At 31.2% G+C, this 16,411-nt stretch overlaps 1 protein-coding gene across 1 annotated transcript; it reads left to right on the top strand.

The window, feature by feature from the left end:
• Positions 1 to 1,378: 1,378 nt before the first annotated feature.
• LOC127730880 (neurogenic differentiation factor 6-A-like) lies at positions 1,379 to 16,210 on the top strand. The gene is made up of 2 exons (XM_052239483.1): positions 1,379 to 1,600; positions 14,393 to 16,210. The coding sequence occupies exon 2, from the start codon at positions 14,398 to 14,400 to the stop codon at positions 15,466 to 15,468; it is 1,071 nt and encodes a 356-aa protein (XP_052095443.1). The 5' UTR covers positions 1,379 to 1,600; positions 14,393 to 14,397; the 3' UTR covers positions 15,469 to 16,210.
• The last annotated feature ends 201 nt before the right edge of the window (positions 16,211 to 16,411 follow it).

The raw sequence follows: 16,411 nt of genomic DNA, 5'->3' as shown, positions 1-16,411 counted from the left end.
ACTTTGTGTCCTTTGTCTGTTATTTTTTATGTGCTAAGTGCCGATGTGTGTGCTGGGTCAAGTCGGCTGACTACTTCACTTTATTCATAGAGTTTTTAGAGTAGCGTAAATACAAGCGGATTCCAGATTAAGTCAAGTCCTTTCCAACTGATTTTATATAATTTGTTTAATGTTGCGTTGGTACACTACTGTCCCAGAATAGGTCAACTGAGCGCTAAAAAAATGATAAACCCCGTATCATTATTTTTGTGACTGTCCCAAGGCAGGAGCCTGTTATTCATGAGTGGTTGTCGCTGGTCGTTTTTTCCGTCTTCGTTTTTCTTGTAATATTTATCGACCCGATGTTGGTTTTCTTTTGAATTGTTCTTTATTTCTCATATCGGGGTCCTTTATAGGTATATATAGTATTGCTCATTGTTGAAGGCCGTACGATAACCAGTAATTGTTCACATAGTTTATCTTTGGTGTTTATGGATATAGTCTCATTAGCAATCGTATCACATATCCACACATTTTTGTTTTTCATGCCTTGCTTTTTTTTCTTGTACATAGAATTATTATTTAAATTAGTGTTTTTTTTCAATCGTATTGCCTTTTGCGCAAAATTTGAATTTGATATAGATAAATAAACATTTAGGAGATGGCAATATTTTGCGATGCAGCAGATAACATAATCCTGCAATTTTTAAATAATAAACATCGACGTCACTATGCTGGGAATAGCTTAAATTATAGTCTCCCACGTTGGTGAAACATATAGTAGTGATAAAAACCTTCATTAATTTAATACAACTATTGGCATAAAAGCCCTCAAAATCAGCGCTTTGAAAATATTTTATCTTTTTTGTTCGATCCAGATCGTAAAATGACCATAATAAATTAGATAACTAGGTGCAATACACGGAATCAAACTTTTAAAACACTCTAATTACATTTGTATCCAAGAAGTTATAATCCTGTATCCCGGGATACAACACTGTGGCGCGTGCCAACTTAAAGATAAGTTGCGGAAAACACTTACTGCACAAGACGACTGTAATCAATTGTCAAATGTCCACTTCGCTACAGAACTTATCAATAAAGGTGAAGTGATACATAAACTCATCAAGCGGTACTAAAACTGCAGATTATATTCTATGTTGTATTTTCGTCTTTTCTATTTTTTATGGTCTTAAACTTAAAAACGAGATCTTGTTTTCCGTAAATTTCTATTTTTTCCCGTAAGAGGTGTAGTGGTGTATTGAATTTTTGCTTTGTATGAAACAATTTGATTTGTCCGAACCCATATGATTAGCCAATCAGCGCAGAGGAATAACGGTAGAAGTTTTTAAGACAGATGGCGTAGGTCGTACTGCGGTCGGGTATTGCTATTCGTGAAGTGGTATGTATATTTGCATAATAATTAGTGTCGTTAGCGGAGAGATATAAACTGCAAAAGTTGACATATGGGATAAAAGTAGCAGATCCAAAGGAACTAAAGGAAAGCACCTTTTCGTAGGAGAGTGAAGAATGAGTGGTATTTCCCCAAGAAATTGGATTTAAAAATGCATCATCGTTACTGATAAGGAAAGCACGAAGTCAGAAAAAGAAATTAGCAAATGTAAGTAATTTTCTTATATCCGTATAAATGGGCATCAATCACATTAACTAACTCACCTTTTATTATACTTGATTTTTCACAGATATTTTGAATTAAATCTTTTCGTCTAAAAAGCAAATAAGAAAAAACAAATAAAATAAAATAATATAATATATATTATATATATATATATTAGTAAAAAGAATGAAAAACAAAACAAAAAAGTCAATTTGCACATAAAACTTTAGATGGATATAGATAAACAGGACATTTTTTGTTTTTTTGGGTTTTATATATATGGGAATTAAAATTTTAATAAACATGATTATTATTATCTCTTGAGACAAATATACAAATACGAAATACTATTTAAAATAAAATTGGTATATGTAAAGTTAAAAAACGAAATATATTATTAACATAACTTAATTTACTACGATGACTATACTTTTAGATTATAATAAATAGTTGTTTCAAACTAATATTTTAAATTGACAATCAAAAATTAACAACCCGGAAAAAAAATATTAAAATCATTGTAATTATATTCAACAATATATTATAATTAATCAAGTAATTGAAATTTTACGACCATAATTATTGGACTTATGATATCAATAATTATCGGTCTGAAGGCATTTATTAGAAAGCCTTAACATCAGACGAAATGACCATAACCGGAGTTTATGATCGTTTACACATGCTGACCGTCTGGCTTAAGCAGATGACTACTTTAGACTCTATGTTAAACAAATACTATAGGAGGCAGATGTATGGCTTTCGTTGGGTCATTTTGATGAAATATATTTGAGCTAATCTTGCATAAATTTAAAATTATAATTCTTTATATGCATCTTTTCTCCAGCCATTCATGTCAATGGGCCTTCAAGGGACAGATTCAATTGACAACAGTCACACAAGAAAGAATGCTTAAAAGTAGTCAGCTAATATATTGTAACACTATTTGGTATATATATGATTCTTTTCCAAGTCCAACAATAATGGAACACCTTTTTTTGTGTTATTTTATATGCTTTAGAGCTCTCTGCATTTGCTTTATAATTAGATTTTTCTTAGATATATCTTTTCCAAATATTCCGCTTACTAGTACTTTATAACTGGGACCTAGCTTTATAAAATAATATGCATTATTTGTGTTTAACGATTCTTATTATACTAAACAGTGTTACACACCATGCATTCTTATATAAGTATAAATTCTTTAATATTAAGAATTTGAAAACTATATACACATTTAGGAATAGTAATTTTATTTTTAATTTTGACTGCACACACATATCGACGATTTCTCTGCGCATTAAGCAGTGTGGGAATGAGTGCCTAACTGAATAAAAAATACGGCTTGTTTTTTTCATTTAAAAGGTGAAAGGCAACAACTTTTAAAAAATAAACTAGCTTATAGGAAACTAAATGTTTGCTAGATTCACCACTAAGAATATACCAATTTTTCAAGAAGTTGAATGTCACGGGCATCCAGTTAACTGCTAACTAAAAGTTATGACCTTTAATTTAATCATAAATAGTTCTAATATGTTCCCCCTTTCTGACCCCCCCCTTTCCCCGCAATAAATTATAAGCCTATATCCCATTTTACGAATGTGTTGAGTTACATACTTTATGAGAAATTAAAGACGCGTCTTTTTGGTTTCTCTGAAAGCTTTCAATATACTAGTAGTATTCACAAGTGGATAAAAACCCTCCCGAAACATCAAACGCAAACGTCCAGTATGTCGATCCAATTATGAGTTGTACACTGTCTGCATTCAAAATGTTTACTCTTGAAAAGTAATGTATAAAATGTAGAAAAATTAAGAAAAAAAAAATATAATTTTGAAATGCAGAAAATTCCGCAGATGCTTCCTAATGATAAACGCCAATATTGTTAAATTTCTGCAAAGTAACGGATTTTTATAGATTAACAATAGTTTTACATTATGGTGTCCTCTGTAAGATGGATTACACAATAGTTTTACATTATGGCGTCCTCTGTTAGATGGATTACACAACGGTTATACATTATGGTGTCCTCTGTAAGATGGATTACACAACGGTTATACATTTATGGTGTCCTCTGTGAGATGGATTACAGAACGGTTATACATTATGGTGTCCTTTATATATATATATATCTTTATTCTCGTAAACCAAAGTACAATGGTATAGAGACATATACAAATAAATTAACATACATAGTATAAATTTTAAATACAAATGTAAAGTAGAGACATAAAGTGGTTACCCAGGAGATTCTAGGCATTTAATCATTATTCCTATAAACTTGCACAGCTTGTTTAATTCAGACGGGTTGTTTCTATTCATTAGACACCTTGAAATTTAAAAAAATATTTGGTCTGTTTACAAGATGATTCTTTAGTAGCATTTGTCTACATTCGTTTATTGCCGAACATTCTAAAATATAATGGAACTCGTCGCCAATATCACCGGAATTACACTAAGTACAAATACGATTTTCTCTCTGGATATTTTGCCATCTACCAATTTCGATATGAATTTTTGTGTTCAAAGTTCTAAATCTACAAAAAGAAGCAATATTTTTGTCATCTAAAATATCAAAGTAGGTTTCGAAATTTATACTATTTTTGAATAATTTATAATTTAGAGCTTTTGGAGAATTCTGTAGAGTAGCATACCATGTCTGTCTGAACTGGTCAGGTAATCTTAATTTAACAGTATTGTACAACCAGTTTTTACTTATAAAATATTTAGTGTTTCATATATTTGATAGTCCACAATTATCAAGCACAGATTTTACATTCTTACACCAAGCTATATTTCCATAAAAACTACCAGTAACAAGATTGTATAGAATAACAGGAAGTTTCTTTTCTTCTCCAGTTACAAGCTTTGCCCAATAATTAATAGTACGCAATTTAATAAAAAATATCCAGTGGGAAGCGGCCAAGTTCCCGATATATCATGTAATCAGGAGTGGATTTTTTAAGATTAAGCAGTAGTTTACAAAATTTTAGATGAACACGTTCTAACAGAGGTGTTACCCATTCCCCAGACTTCACACCCGTACAATAATATTGGCTTTACTACTTTGTCAAATAATTCTAGTTGACATTTAATGTTTAAATTATGTAATCTCCCCTTTTTTAGAATATCGTACATAGCCCTTGTTGCTTTCTCGGGTTGTGCCTTTTTTGCTTTTGTGAAACTTCCTGTTCTAGAAATTAATACGCCAAGATATGTAACCAACAATATCTAACTCAATATGAGAATATTCAAAAATAACATTTTGTAGTGGTCTACCTTTAGAAAAAATTACTATTTTGCTTTTTGGGACATTGACTTTCAATTTCCATGTATCACAATACTCCTTTAAAGCGTCTAATTGTTTTTGTAGATCTGCTTGTGTTTCTGACATAAATACAGTGTCGTCGACGTACAATACAACACACAGTTTTAAATACATATTTAGCTCGTTCTCTATTTGATCTGATAAAGATTTCAAACCTTTCATATTTTTGTTCTGAAAAAAGCTTTCCAAATCATTTAAATAAATAGAGAAAAGTATAGGAGATAAATTTTCTCCCTGTCTTACACCCACATTACATGGAAAGTAATCTGAATATTCACCATCACTGAAAATTCGTGATTTGACATTTTTATACATATTAAATATATAGAGAATATCATATGGCTTTTTCAATATCACATCCGTATCAACCCGAGGCACCAATATAATCCCAAGAGCTCTGCTCGAGGGATTATATTGGTTGAGGGTTGATACGGTGTGTGATATTGAAAAAGCCATATCATATACACTTTATTATATACATATACCTCACGTAGATGCTTTTTATGTGACATGACGTCATACAGATAAGGAGGTTTGAAATGACGTCATACAGATAATAGGTTTGACATGACGTCATACAGATTAGAGTTTGCAACAGTGACTGCAATCGATGACGTGACGTCATACAGATTAAAGGTGTGATAAAGCCTTTGCAACCGTGCTGATATCGATATCATCACGGGTGGCTGATACAGCACGCTTGCCAATGATTGTATTACACATACAATTTATCTGTATTTACTACTAAGTATATAATAAAGTATTATACATCTCATTCACTGTATGTAAAATGAGTTTTGACCAAAGACCAGATCTCCAAACTGTATCGAATGCTTTAGCAAAATCAATAAAAGCACAAAAAAGTTTTTTCTTTTTTTGTCTCAGTAGTTCAAATGAAATATGCAGAGTAAATATGCTGTCTATAGTGAATAGCCCTTTCTGAAACCAAACTGGTTTTCTTTAACAACAAATATTCTTCAAAAAATTTACTAAGTCTTAAATTCAAATTTGACGTGAAAAGTCTACCCATACAGCTTAATATAGTTATTGGTCTGTAGTTTTGAGGATCTGATTGGTCACCTTTGTTTTTATAAAAAGGTATAAAATTACCAACAAGCCAAAGTTCAGGCACTTTTCCAGTATCAAATACAATATTGAACAGTTTTACATAGATTGGCATGAAAATCTGTAAGAACATTGTTATACACATTCGATGGACAATTAGCTCATTAAGTTCCATAGTTAACTGGCCATGCGTTAGCATTATGGACGGTTAAATAATTAGGCTTTGTAGTTTTAAAGTAATCTGACCACCCGTTCGCACGAACACATTTTTACTGTAAATATATACATGTATGTCTGTTACCAATACAACTTAATATGTAGTCCCTAGTTTAAAATTTTCATTTTCTCTACCATTGTAGACGCATATTATTACGACCTTTTAATGTTAATTTATTGCAGGACGAAAAAGATTGGGATAATTAAGACTAATTCTCCATAGCTCTGTATTCTTGATTTATTGGTCATTTTATTTCCTTTCCGATAATGTCCTGTATAACTGTAGTCATTTTTATGGTCATCCAACCAAATAAACAACATCCCTGACATTTGGTATTGTTTGTATTATGAGATTTATAAAAATTCAAAGATGTTATCAAAGCAGATGCTTGGATTAACACCTATGTCCTCTGGTGCCTCCAGGACAGAAGATGTTCAGTCTCGTGTCTACGAGATTAGAATTAGACAAGCACCTGTAATTAATTATTGATACAATAATACCAATTGTCACGTAGAGTCGGGCTTCACTTCTTTGATCAATGTCCGATTTTTATTGTAAATAAGTCAATTTTTGTTAATATTTTACATTTTAATCAGTCAAATGTCAGTTATTTTATCTTAAGGTTGTAATTCGAAACAAGTCTAAATTACTTTAAAATCTCGAAGGTCTAATAATTAAGCGTTATACAATTACAGTTGAAAGATTTAAGCACGCAAAGAATGACGAAAATATAGATTGTGCCTTTCATTAAGATGTTAATTTAATTCTGCCTGTTATTATTCAAAATATCAAATTAATGCCCCAAAAAATGTAAATAACACGTATATCATGTTAAATAATTACCTAATAGATAACAATGGATGACTTTTATCCAGAAATTTGTGTCTTGAAATTTTTTGAAGCAGGTTTGTTATCGTAATAGGAACAAACTTGTTCTTGTATGGATACCAGTAACCTATCAATCAACTCTTGCAAAAAGTTGATTAAAATAATTTAATGATAGGAAAATACACATTATTTGTAAATAAATGCCAGTTCAAAAGACAAACTCGTTAAAAATGTATAACGTGAAAGTCCACTGAGATTTATTTGTCGGTTATATACCCATGATCCACCCTGAAACATATTCATTTACAAGGTAACTTTCATCAAATGACTCATTTTTCTTATGGTTAAACATGTACAACTGAGATCATCTCGATTAAGAATTAATGTAGAGAAAAAGTCTTTATGAACTTTAGAAGAATAATGCATTCTGGCCAGCTAATAAAAATGATGAAGAAAAAAGGTCATCGCTATGACTCAATAGTTGATTCATCTCTCCTAGGACCTTTAACAATATTAAGATAGTCAATGATAATTTTACCATTACTAAGTGTTAAATTTCCAGTTTTTCTCTGGTTTATGGATATTAATTGTATTTATTATCAAAGTCCAAAATATTTTCTGAATACCCCTGGAGGTTCATTGATAGAGATCGTCCATCGATACAAACAAAGGAACCATTTGCCAATGATATCGTTTTAATTCAATCCTTTTATCCTTTCCCGTTCCTGATCTATCCCTCGAGGATATTCTCATGGAGAAAAAAAACTTTCGCTTCTGATAATATAATAGAAGTTTTAACAAAGAAAAAAAAAAGCAAGAACATAGATGTATTGAATATGAACCATCATTGGTAATTGTGATGAGCATTGGTCAATACTTTACAAATAATCGCCCCTCAAAGAAAAAACCAAACTTAAATAACATTATTTTCAGAAATTTCAGACGTACCCAAATGGTTTGCTTTGGTGTAGAAGTATGGCTATCTAGTCTCATGACCAGCTGTGTACCAATGTTGGAAAAGGGTGTTCATTTATTTGACTGTACGGGACATTCAGGGTTGTACTATACCTGGTCTTCTTTTTTAAAAATAAAATGTGAACGTGAAATTTCACTGGTGTGATATGTTTTTTTTTATAACGTTTTACTTCCTGTAATGGCCGTGTTTTCATTCTTTTATATATACGAAGTCATGTTCTGTCTGTATGAAATTATTAATCTAAGTAGTAGGAGGAGAATACAAAGCTTTCCTTATAGCTGAAAGAATCTCGACAGTTCAGAGGGTCTTTAGATATCTTGTTGTAAATCAACATTCAGACCCGATACAATTCATCCATGTTAACAGTCCCGCTTGTGATCGATTCCCACGATCTTACCCATTTCTAGACTGTCCATTCGTATATTATTTGTTTGCTCTCGTCTTGGTTATGGGCTGAAATATTTGCCACTGAGCGTTATAGTACCCAGCAGTCAATCAGTTATAACTCAAACCCAAAATGCCTGCACTTAACATGCAAAAATTCTAAATCAATCCTTCATATGATGTATAAAGTCTATGTTGTGATCGTTTCATTTACTATTTAATCAGAGAAGTTGCCAATTTTACCATAACTTTTTTTCACTCCCATTTTCAAAATGTGGCAGTCGATGTAACCGCTAGTATAATTTCAACATGGAAGAGTATAAATAATATGCCTACAGTATTTTTCAACATTTATTAATGTCTATCAATTCGAAATGATATTCTGGCTTCACATTGCCGTTGTGTCTTCCGATTGCACTCTGGGTATTTCCATCCTTCATGTGATAGAAAAATTGCAAAGTTAACATGATATTTGTTACATTTTCAGTGACGGACATCCATAACCCCAAAAAAACTGTCGATCTATGGATATTTGATCTTATTTCCTCTTAAAATTAAATATAAATTACAATGTATTTCGACATAATAGAGCAGTAAATAGACAATTTCCCAGTATTTACATTCATCTTATGTTTTGCTCGGTATGGATAACATAATGTTACTCTGAATGTAATGTGATATATTGATATATTTTACCAAATATCGTTCAATATTAGCGTAAATCGTATTAATAAAGGTTATTTCTCTATAAACCGACAAATTATCTGACATATGGGAAAACATTTCTCCTGAGCAGGAATTGATTTATAGTGTGTACTACCTGCTCTTTGTCATTTAAATTCATAGCAGTTGTAATCACCCTACTCAATTTTAATATCAAATGGTTAATTCTATATAATAATTATAAAATCTAATTCCTCCATCATTTTATAATTCATTTTCGGTTGAAGCGCCTGTTATAAATGTTGTTTGTTGACAAAAATGAACAGATGGGACAATTTATAAAAATCAACATCCTCATCAAATCATTCTCTCGTTTTATGACGTAACTTCACGCGCAGCAGACTTGCCTACTTTTCTGTTCATCTTGAAAAAAGTCACATATGTCGATGTAAAAATAACTGGTGAACATTCTGTTACAATGGTAACCAAATAATTGTGAAACACGATTACTGTTTTGATGATTAGTTTTATTTATAATTGGTTTTCAGTAGTCCAACATTCAGTCAAATTATATTGGTTAACTTCAAATATACACATATTCCTATTATTCATATAAATATAGTGTATCCCAATACTTTAACAAATTTAATAGGAAATTGATAAAAGGAGCATTCCTTGAAACAGATTTAACCCAGAAACATCATACGGTGACGGGTCTACAAATATATATTGTTGTTTTTTAACTTGGCATAATTCCTCTCTTTTTCCCAAAGTTTTTAATTTGTATTTTCTTTCATGTAATTTTCTATTGCAACTGTCATATTTTATGATGGAATATGTAATTTAATTAACATTACTTCATGTCAATTTTTTTTCTTTTCTTTTCTTATGAATAACGCCAAGCGAGTCCGAGGTATTGCTACTATGCAGTTCAAGTCAAATAGATTTAAATTATATTCTTAGACAATTGATGAGTGTAACCATGATCTATATTCTTTATGATTGTAACTAACATATGATCTATATTCTTTATGAGTGTAACTATGATTTATATTCTTTATAATAGTAACTATGATTCATTTTTCTTCACGCCTGTACTTCCCTTTTTTTTACCCCCTCATTGAAAAACAAGTGACAGTTTGTATTTCAATAACGGATCGGTCATTTTTACAACTGCGTTATATTTAAGAGATTTTGACCTTTGTGTTATTCGAATGCAGTCAAGCATTACCAGATATGTCACTTTAAGAAATAAAATCTTTCATTATCTATTGTAAAAGACATATTTAAACATATGAAAACGGTTTTCTTAAATCGTTTGTCGCGTGCCATCAGTCAACCGTTCACTTGATTAGGCATGTTTGCAATTCAAAGGAGTTTATTAATCTGCAAAATGTAAAGGATAAGCTATTTGATGCAAAATATTTGTTGACATTAAGTGGACTTGTTTGACAAAATTGTCCTTCCGTTATCTATCTTTCGGGAAAACATGCCATTCAGCAGGCGTCAAAATTGCTATTTGTAATGTTTATTACTTTGACACGCGACGTCGCGTGTAAGTCACGTGTTACAATCCATTCAAAAAAATTTAAGAATAGGTTAGCTACAAATATAATATAATGTGTCTACTAAACTTCGGAAGGAAGTGAAGTTAACCTTTTATTGGAATCAATTACTAAATATCACAACACCTAACCACAAAGAACGACCACCCGTTCTGAAGGAATATAATATCTCGCACACGTGTTACATGGGATGGTCAATAAATATTTTTTACATTGTTTCATAATGCTTATTATGACTGGGAATCAAAATCACCAAGAAGGGAGAGTTTCGATCTTACCTGTTTTTGCCCAATACAATTGTCCCAAGTTTTTGTAACATGTACTGAGGTCTTTATAACATTAACTTAAATCTAGGTCAATGTTTTAACTGAAGAAATTTTAATAGTATGTTTTATTATTCTAAACATTTACCAAAAAAATTATATGCATAGCATTCGAAGTGCCTGTAAAGTATATGTGTCAAAATAGATTTAATTCGTGTGCTATATGAATAAAATTAGTAACAGTCGGCCTTGCCTTGGAGTCAGGCTAAACAGAAGTATTACTTGTTTCCTTTCAAATGGCAGAAAGAAATAGGGTATAACTATAGAAAGATAGATAGATAATTTTATTGGATTTTTGGTGTTAAAAACCGTCAATACATTTTTTTATTAACCACCGTTAAAGTCCTGAACATTGTTATATATACATGTAGGTATAATCTATGTAAAATATTATAAACGTGTTAGGATAGTCATGGAAATTTAGGGTATGTATGGAGACAGGAAATACGACTATATATTTTTGCCGTAGTATCATTTTCTCTACTACTCCAAACAATATATTAATTTCTTATAAACATGCAAAAATTCAAAAATTGTTCAATAATAATCAAATATTCCGGCGTTCTTTACCTGCACTGGCACATTTCCGATGATTTGCCCGGCGTTTTATTTTAAGTAACTTTTAAAGTAACTTAAGGATTAAGTGGGGCTATTCTTTTTTTTTTATACAAAACTCTTTCTAACGGCTTTATCTAAAGATGCATGATAATTATAACTAAATATATAAACTAGAAACTGAAGTGTACAGTGCCACCGTAACCAGCATCATAATAGCTTAGTTAATGTCACGAAAGTTTTTAAACTGTAACTGTCATTGACTTCCTTGTCACAATAGTCAAGTGTTTGTTTGACATATTTGGTCAAAATAGATTTAATTTTATCAAAGGATTTAGCGTAAAATTAAATACAGTTCTGAATCCTTACGTAAACAACGATTGCTACGTGATTTACCGTTATTTCCGATACTCTTCTTTACGCATGCTCAAACATCACATTTGGTACTGTCTGAACAGATGGCCTCTCTGAATAACAAACAGAAAGAAGTGTTGGTCCGTACTCAAGTGCTTAACAATAAACGTAGAAATGATTTGATTTAAAGCTCCGTGTCTTAATGAAGTCAAATTTCTTTTGAAAGTCTCAATAGGACCTGTTATAGATTGATAATTGATTCATGGTTGAATAAAAAGTTAACGGTATTCGGAAAGATGAATGATCTCCGGAACAAAATAAAGAAACACGGTATTGAGAGCTTGCTAATTAGAAAATGGGTATTTATGATCATTCAATTAATTTTATTTTTGATGTCTTTCGGTGAATAAATTTCTCCACAAAAATCTGTCAAATAATGAACAATCGTCGTTTAATCACTGATTAAACTGAAATCCAAGAAAAAGTAACAGACCTTGTCATGCATCAAACGATATTGAAATAAAAACTTAACGTAAGGGAGAAGGGTTTTGTTTTTAATTATTTTGTTTTAAAGACTTAATTTGTTAAATAACTCAAATGTTATCATCAAATTCCCCCAAAAAGAAAAGAATTGAATTAGTACAAAGAACTCTTTCCACATTGAATCAAAATACTTAGTATGACTATGAATCAAATTAATTAGTATGACTATGAATACTTAGTATGACTATGAATCAAAACACTTAGTATGACTATGAATACTTAGAATGACTATGAATCAAAGCACTAAGTATGACTATGAACCAAAACACTAAATATGACTATGAATACTTAGTATGACTATGAATACTTAGTATGACTATGAATACTTAGTATGACTATGAATACTTAGTATGACTATGAATCAAAATACTTAATATGACTATGAAACAAAATATTTAGTATGACTATGAAACAAAATACTTAGTATGACTAGGAATAAAACTACTAAGTATGACTATGAATCAAAATACTTAGTATGACTAGGAATCAAAATACTTAGTATGACTATGAAACAAAATATTTAGTATGACTAGGAATCAAAATATTTAGTATGACTATGAATAAAACTACTAAGTATGACTAGGAATCAATTTTTTTTCAAAGGTCAACTTAGAAAATAATACTTGTTCATTAATTTTCTGTAGGTTTTAGTTTGTACTTCAGAAATAATTCATTAATAAGGCTTTATTTTCATATTCGATTAAGCGATTACAACGAATACGTTCGTAAAAAATAAAGATTATTGATTGATTGGTGTTTGTGCCGCCTCATGACAAAAAGGCTATATGCGGCGGCGAGTCATTCATAAAATAAAGAGTTGTAGTATAATTGCCAATAAGACAATTTTAGCGTTCAATCCATCCCTCACTTGGAACATTGGTGTAACATTTCAGTATAAAAAACATCAATTGGAAAGGGATCGCTTCAGCAGATCGACACGAAGCACTAAAAGGACAAAATACACACCTAATGAATATTCCGTGCTTTCCCAGACTAAAATATCAATCAGTTTACACCCAACAGTTTTAGTGAAAATAAGCCATAAACAGCACGAGAAAAGCACAACTTTGTGCAATACCAAAATAAAGCATCGACCGGATGTAGGACCATAAGTGTTCATTTCAATTCATTTAAATATTGTGTTATCAAGTTTAACACATTTCATGTTTATATCAATTGCTGTTATAACAAAAAGTCAGAAGACACCAACGTAACAATAAAAACAATCATAAGTCGGAGAAAACATCATTATATAGACAAATAATTACATGAACGCTTGCTTGGACCCCTTTTCCATTAATATAATATTCTTTTTTGTGTGCGTTTGTTAATAATGTTTTATTATTAGAATGTATTTAATACTACTATTTCAACTTATTGTCTCTAACTTTATGTGTTCTTTCTTTTATCCATAAATTTGAAAGAATTAAAACATCGAGTGATGTTTTCCATATATTTCTTGAAAAACTTAAGATTAACACCGAAAGTCTAATATTCTATCAAAATACATAGATATGAGTTTTTATCCCATTTTCATCTAAAACACAACACTCGGGAACAAGTTGAAAAAAAATCAAGCCATGATCAGGATAAACGTGTTAAGTTTTGTAAAGGTTATTCAGAATATGAAAATAACAGAAAATTTATTCTTTGTTCACAAAGACCTAATGGTATAAAATATTTGAGTCAATTTTGACGAATGATGACTGTAATATATTAACCATCGCCTCGATCTGATTGAAATACAAATTTTGTGTCCACGCTTAGCTTCTGTGACTCGTAAGAAGAGCGTAGAAACAGGAACTGCATATTTATAGACTGCCCTCGCCTCTACGAACAGTTGACTGAAGTACATATAAAACCATTCATACTTGAAAAAAAATTAACACACCTTTTATTTTCTTTCATTGTAACAAATAAACTGTTGCAACCATATATTGTAAACTATGTCAAAGAAAGTATCTTGTTAACAATGAATTTTTATTTTATTTTAGAAATCATGCCTGTTAAGTCCATATCAGATTTAGAGAAAGAGATAGAGGAACTCGAAAGGCTTGAAGTTGCAGGTCTGCTAGAGGAAGGTAACGACGATGATTCTTCTGATGTAGATGATGGAAGTGAAAATGACGAATCTGACCACGAAAAGCAAAGGAAAAAGAAGCATAAAAATGAAGTGAAGGAAGGAAGTCCGGAGCAAAAAACACCAAAGAAAAGAGGACCAAAAAAGAAAAAGATGACAAAAGCCAGATTGGCCAAGCTACGTCTGAGAAGAATGAAAGCGAACACGCGTGAAAGAAATCGAATGCATGGACTGAATGATGCTCTGGATATTTTACGTGAACATGTGCCATGTTACTCGAAAACTCAAAAACTATCAAAAATAGAAACCCTTCGACTTGCCAGAAATTACATTAGTGCCTTAGCTGAAATTTTAAAAACTGGACAAAAACCGGACAGTATTTCTTTTGCCAAATCGTTATCGAAAGGTTTATCACAAAATACGATGAATTTAGTTGCTGGTTGCCTACAACTTAACCCGAGGACACTGCTACCAGAGTCTGCTTTTGGAAAACCTTACCAATTTTACTATAACAATTCATTCGATTTTCCTAATTCTCCAAATGCCAACAACATTTCGTTTTCGAATTCATTTCCGATTTGTTCTCAGACCGGGCAATTTCCACAAATTCCAAACGACCTAGATGATGGTCAACCGTTGTCACATTATCCGTTGTCGCCAGTTCATAGTTCGATTGTTCCGTCTCAGGGCGTATCACAACCAATTTGTTTTGATAATATGCGAAATACCAGTCCATTGCAAGCCCAAACGGCAAACGCATCTCTTCAGTACGAGGCTGTTACGTCTTCATACTACATGCGCTGTGATAACGTTATCGACAATTTCAGTTGTAATATTTCACGTGCTACTCTCCCGACAACACAACAATCATCTTTCAATTCTACTGCTGTCCCAGAATGCAATTCGTACGTCCTCTTGGATGATATACCAGACATCGTGATAGATACAAACAGTCACATGACAAATACGTCGTCTAATATTTTTATTTAAATATTAAGTAGTATAATAGTTACTACCACTTCATTTATTTCATCAGTGAAGTTTGTTATCCAGATCTTTCATACATTTACTTTAACATTCATGCCAGGAGACTGAAAAGACAACCACTATTAAGTTTCAGCCGTCCAATTTTATAGCATGCATTTCCAAGCATTGAGTTTTGCAAGCAGATGAATGTTTACAGAGAAATTAATTGCATGGACTTCATTGACAAGATCGACCGCAATAGTGACGTGTTTTACAATTTTCGAACAATTTCGGTAAAAATGATGCATAGAAATGTCAGAAGATATCTTTTTATAAAATAATAGAATCATACATGTATATCAAAAGAAGATGAAAATGGTTGCAGACTCTTCGATACAGTGTGCACTTGTATTTTGTTAAGAAACCGTAAGGTTGTAACCACTGGCTTTATATCATCAAATTATAGCTGTCGACTTGCCAATAACTGTACTTATTTTCGTAATTCATTTGTCATTTTTTTATTTGTTATCACTCGTGTTATTTTTGATATAAAATCACTTCTATGTGCCTTCTCATTTAACAATGTATGTTATAATTATACATTTTTAATATTTACATGTACTTATATCACGGTTGTGCCTGTCAACTTGCAGCAAACAAATTCTAGTCACAAAGTCACATTTATTTATAACTGTATATTTTGCTATAAGTATTTGATATTATATTGAATAAATTTACATGTTCTAACTATCAAAATAGTTTGTTATTAAAATATGCTACCGTATATCAATACATGCTTATCTTTTATCCTGCAATGACATCACAGTTCTAATAGACATTGAGAAAAGTAGGCTGTACTGAACAATTGATCAGAAATATTAGCAAAATCTTATTACTACATACACCAAAAAAAAAAAACGAAAAAAACAAAAACGCTCAATGATACAAAGAATTACGGCAAACAACA

The sequence above is a fragment of the Mytilus californianus genome, unplaced genomic scaffold (genome assembly GCF_021869535.1).
Source record: "Mytilus californianus isolate M0D057914Y unplaced genomic scaffold, xbMytCali1.0.p SCAF_2, whole genome shotgun sequence".
Taxonomy (NCBI): Eukaryota; Metazoa; Mollusca; class Bivalvia; order Mytilida; family Mytilidae; genus Mytilus; species Mytilus californianus.
This window is presented reverse-complemented; position numbering and strand designations above follow the sequence as displayed.

What these genes read in the sequence shown, in the direction of transcription:
- LOC127730880 (XM_052239483.1), top strand. Translation starts at nt 14,398, where the DNA reads ATGCCTGTTAAGTCCATATCAGATTTAGAGAAAGAGATAGAGGAACTC.